The 4458-nt window shown below is 41.7% G+C and overlaps 1 protein-coding gene across 1 annotated transcript in view; it reads right to left on the reverse strand.

Moving 5' to 3' along the window:
* LOC107296656 (membrane-associated guanylate kinase, WW and PDZ domain-containing protein 1) overlaps nt 1-4458 on the reverse strand; it is a gene marked incomplete at its 3' end in the record, with an annotated part of 18625 nt that overhangs the window by 11665 nt on the left and 2502 nt on the right. Inside the window, exon 3 of the mRNA XM_015826002.1 lies at nt 14-217. Within this exon, the coding sequence (XP_015681488.1) occupies nt 14-217 (204 nt within the window). The remainder of the gene's footprint in view (nt 1-13; nt 218-4458) is intronic.

Here is a 4458-nt window from a genome sequence, read left to right on the forward strand (position 1 = left end):
GGAGGGAATTTACCTGTAAAGCTACTGTTCATTTCAGGGGAGTCATCCTCTTCATTCTCTGCATGTACTAAACCAGCATTTTGCATATCATTGTAGGACTTGGTTCGTTTGGGAGTTGTCTGCTTGGAACTTGAGGGGAGATTTTGCAAAGCATCAGCATTATTCACTTTCCCACTGAGGGATTGGCTGGGAGGTTTGGGTGTTCCATAATAGTTACCTAGGAAATAGAAACATGTTTTATTTATTTATTTATTTGATTCAATTTAGGCACCACCCAATTCCAGCTGGAGGAGGCTCACAATATAAGTTTAAAAAGAAAAGAAAAGAATCCTGCCACATTTTTTTTTAAAAAAAAAAACCCTTGGAAATTTAGAATGAGATCCCCTGTGAAATTCATATTGGCTTTCCCTAATAACCTGGTTGTTCTTCAAGGCCTTGTGTTTGACGTGGATTAGGGCCTCTTTGTTAGTTGTGCTTTTGTTTGTTTATTTTTATTATGCTATATAAAAAAAACAAAAGCACAACTAACAAGGGGCCCTAATCCACGTCAAACACAAGGCCTTGAAGAACAACCAGGTTATTAGGGAAAGCCAATATGAATTTCACAGGGGATCTCATTCTAAATTTCCAAGGTTTTTTTTTTAAATAGAGGTTATCCATATTCAATGTTTTCCTTTTCTCCCCTTCACTAGTATCAACAATAGGCATTTTCCCCTTATTATTTATTTATCTCAGGGGTGTCAAAATGCCGGCCCTTAGGCCGCTTGCATCATACGGAGGCCGCACACACCCCAGCTCCGGCAATACAAAAAAAGTCACACCACGTGACTTAGCTCATACAATGTCAGGGAAATCTATAAATGCTAGACACAATGCAGCCCTGGCAGCCTAAATTCTTTTATACAGGAATAATAATAATAATAATAATAATAATAATAATAATAATAATAATAATAATAATAATAATAATAATAATAACAACAACAACAACAACAACAACAACAATAACAAAACAACAACAATAACAACAACAACACAGTTGGAAGGGACCTTGGAGGTCATCGAGTCCAATCCCCTGCTCAGGCAGGAAACCCTATGCCATTTCAGACAAATGGCTGTCAAGTCTCTTCTTAAAAACTTCCAGTGTTGGAGCATTCACCATTTCTGGAGGCAGGTTGTTCCACTGGTTAATTGTTCTAACTATCAAGAAGTTTCTCCTTAGTTCTAGGTTGCTTCTCTCCTTGATTAGTTTCCATCTGTTGCTTCTTGTCCTGCCTTCAGCCGCTTTAGAGAATAGCTTGACTCCCTCTTCTTTGTGGCAGCCCGAGATATTGGAACACTGCTATCATGTCCCCCCTCATCCTTCTCTTCATTAAACTAGACATACCCAATTCCAGCAACCGTTCCTTATATGTTTCAGCCTCCAGACCTCTAATCATCTTTGTTGCTCTTCTCTGTACTCTTTCCAGAGTCTCAACATCTTTTTTACATCATGGTGACCAAAACTGGATGCAGTATTCCAAGTGTGGCCTTACCAAGGCATTGTAAAGTGGTATTAATACTTCACGTGATCTTGATTCTGTCCCTCTTTAATGCAGCCTAGCACTGTGTTGGCTTTTTTGGCAGCTGCAGCACACTGCTGGCTTATATTTAGGTGATTGTCCACTAGGACTCCGAGATCCCTCTCACAGTTGCTACTATTGAGCAAGGTACCACCTATACTATAACCGTACATTTGGTTTTTCTTGCCTAATGAATAACTTGTGTTCATTGGCTTAAACAAATGTCTGCTATCTTATTTTGCAGCAACTTAACCATTTTTATTTTAAAAGGAGAAAAAAAAGTCTGCATTTTTAAGGGCACCAAGTGTACAAAGTCTTTAAAAAAAAGGCAACTGCAACTAATGGAAGAAAAAAGGGAAGACAAAAATTATTACATTTGAATTTCAATTAGTTATCTCTGAAGAAGTGCACACTAAATTAATGCCGAAACGTATTTATAGTGAACTCACAAAATTCTATCATCACCTGGAAAAAAGAAGGGAAGGCTGAGATCATGTTTCTTAATACACAACCTCAGCAGGTGGCGGTTTTATTTTTTAAAAGCAACATTTTTTAAAAAATTGCAATACACAGCCTACAATAGGGGTCCCCAACCCCTGGTCCATGGACCAGTACCAGGCCGTGGCATGCCAGGAACTGGTACGCACAAACAAGCAAGCCCCATCTGCGGGATACAGGCAGCACACAAAACCACGCACCCTCCGGTCTGTGGAAAAAACTTTCTCCACAGAACCAGGCCCTGGTGCCTAAAAGGTTGGGGACCTCTGGCCTAGAACAGGGCTTTTCAACCTTTTCACCCACTGTACCACTTTTAGGATATGGCAATATCCGAATACCACCAGTCACCTAGCAAGGTGTCAAAAACTTGATGAACAAAAAAAAAAGGGAAAAAGTGATAAAGTACAGGTAGTCCTCGACTTACAACAGTTCGCTTAGTGACTGTTCGAAGTTACAATGGCACTGAAAAAGTGCCCTCCAAGCCACAGCCGAGCAAATACCTGCCTGCCCACCTGGCGGCGCTCTTCCTCCTGTCCGAGGTTTTCATTGTTGTGAGCAATTCTGTTGAGGATTGGCAGCGGGGGTGGGGGGTTGGTTTTTATTCCCCCCATCTGCTGGGTGGTTGCAGCAGGTTTTGGTCACTTCACATGACCCTGGGACACTGTGACCATCATAAATATGAATCAGTTGCCAAGCATCTGAATGTAAATCATAAGACCCTGGAGATGCTGCAACATTCCAGCTGATCGGCGCTTCTTCTGGGTTCAACAGAAGTGCCAGGATCAATGCTGCTTTCCAGCTGATTGGTGCTTCTTCAGGGCTCAGCAGAAGCACCAGGATCAGCGCCGAGCTCCAGCTGGACCCTGGCGCTGATCCTGGCGCTTCCACTGAGCCCTGACAGCCCCGAAGCGCTGATCAGCTAAGAAGCGGCACTGATCCTGGTGCTTCCACTGAGCCCAACAGCCCTGCAGCTCCAGCCATCTCTCGCTCAGGCTTTTGCGGTGCTGCGGTTCAGCTCATTCCCCTTCCCCGCTACCACTTTTTCAGGATGGTCGCGTACCACCTGCCAGATGCCAATGTACCACAGGTGGTATCCATACCACTGATTGAAAAGCCCTGGCCTAGAATATAAAACCATGTCACCTGCTTTAGAAGGATAAGCTTTCAACTGGTGAAGTCAAAAAAGAGAAACCAAAGACAGATCAATAGAAAATTGTTCCTAAACAAATGCTTGCCAAATCTGGAAGCTGTTCTCCTGAAAATGGATGTCCAGGAAAAGCTCTTCCAACTACATTAAGAGTCATTTTATCTCCGGTCTCTGTAGCATATGCTTGGAGAGTTTCAGGATGGCACCCAGAAAATGTTACACATTTATCCCACCGCAGTTGCCGAGATTTGTGCCTGCCAGGAACTGTTAAAATCCATGGGCTTGGCATAGCTCAGATTCCGGGGGAGAGCCCTCAGGGTGTAGATTTTTAAAAATACTTTTTAAGATGTGTTAAGTCTATTTGACAGTTTTGTTTCCTGCTCAAAATATTCAGAAAAATGACTGCCAAAAAAAAAAAAAATGTGTAGGGAGTAGCGTTTGAAATCTCATGAAGCTCATAGGCTGCTCACTCTTGTTTGAAATAACTGCAGACTCTCAATTAAATACTTCCCTGGATTCAGTAAAGTCAGTAATGTAAATTGATTATTTTTTCCTAAACAGGAAAACTGAATTTCCTAGGCATTTTTAACAAAGGAATAACAAATGCCATATCTGCAAATACCAGGGTATCAGTCACTCTGCAAATGTCACTTTTGACACCTCATTTAAATTAAAACTTTTTAATGGGCTGTTTTTTTCTCGCAGTTCCAAATCTGGCGAAATTTTTGGTATCACTGTGTGAGGTCTTGCGGATATTGCAGTGAGAATACTGAAATCTCGGGAAATGGAGATTGATGAAGGTGGCTGAGAAATACCAAGCCATCATTCAAGTTTAGAAAATGATGTTCAATGCACAACAAATATGCTAGGTGCTTTATGGAACAAAATCTATCCCGGAATGATCTAGTTTGTTTTTTTAAAATTTATTTATTTATTTATTAAATTTCTACCCCGCCCTTCTCCCAGCGGACTCAGGGCGGCTTACAGCCATCTTAAACAGGTACATAATACAAAAATACTAATTTTAAAATGTAATTAAAATAGAATATTAAATTGGCCTTTTCTTTTTAAAATTATTTTAAAACCAAATTAAGATAACCCTTAGGCCAGTCCTGCTAGCTTAAATAGCCATGTCTTGAGGGCGCGGCGGAAGGAGGGGAGATCCGGAATCACCCGGATCTCTGGGGGTAGTTCGTTCCATAGGGTGGGGGCTCCAACCGAGAAGGCCCTCCCCCTGGGGGTCGCCAGCCG

The sequence above is a fragment of the Protobothrops mucrosquamatus genome, unplaced genomic scaffold (genome assembly GCF_001527695.2).
Source record: "Protobothrops mucrosquamatus isolate PMUCROS unplaced genomic scaffold, P.Mucros_1.0 scaffold2927, whole genome shotgun sequence".
NCBI lineage: Eukaryota > Metazoa > Chordata > Lepidosauria > Squamata > Viperidae > Protobothrops > Protobothrops mucrosquamatus.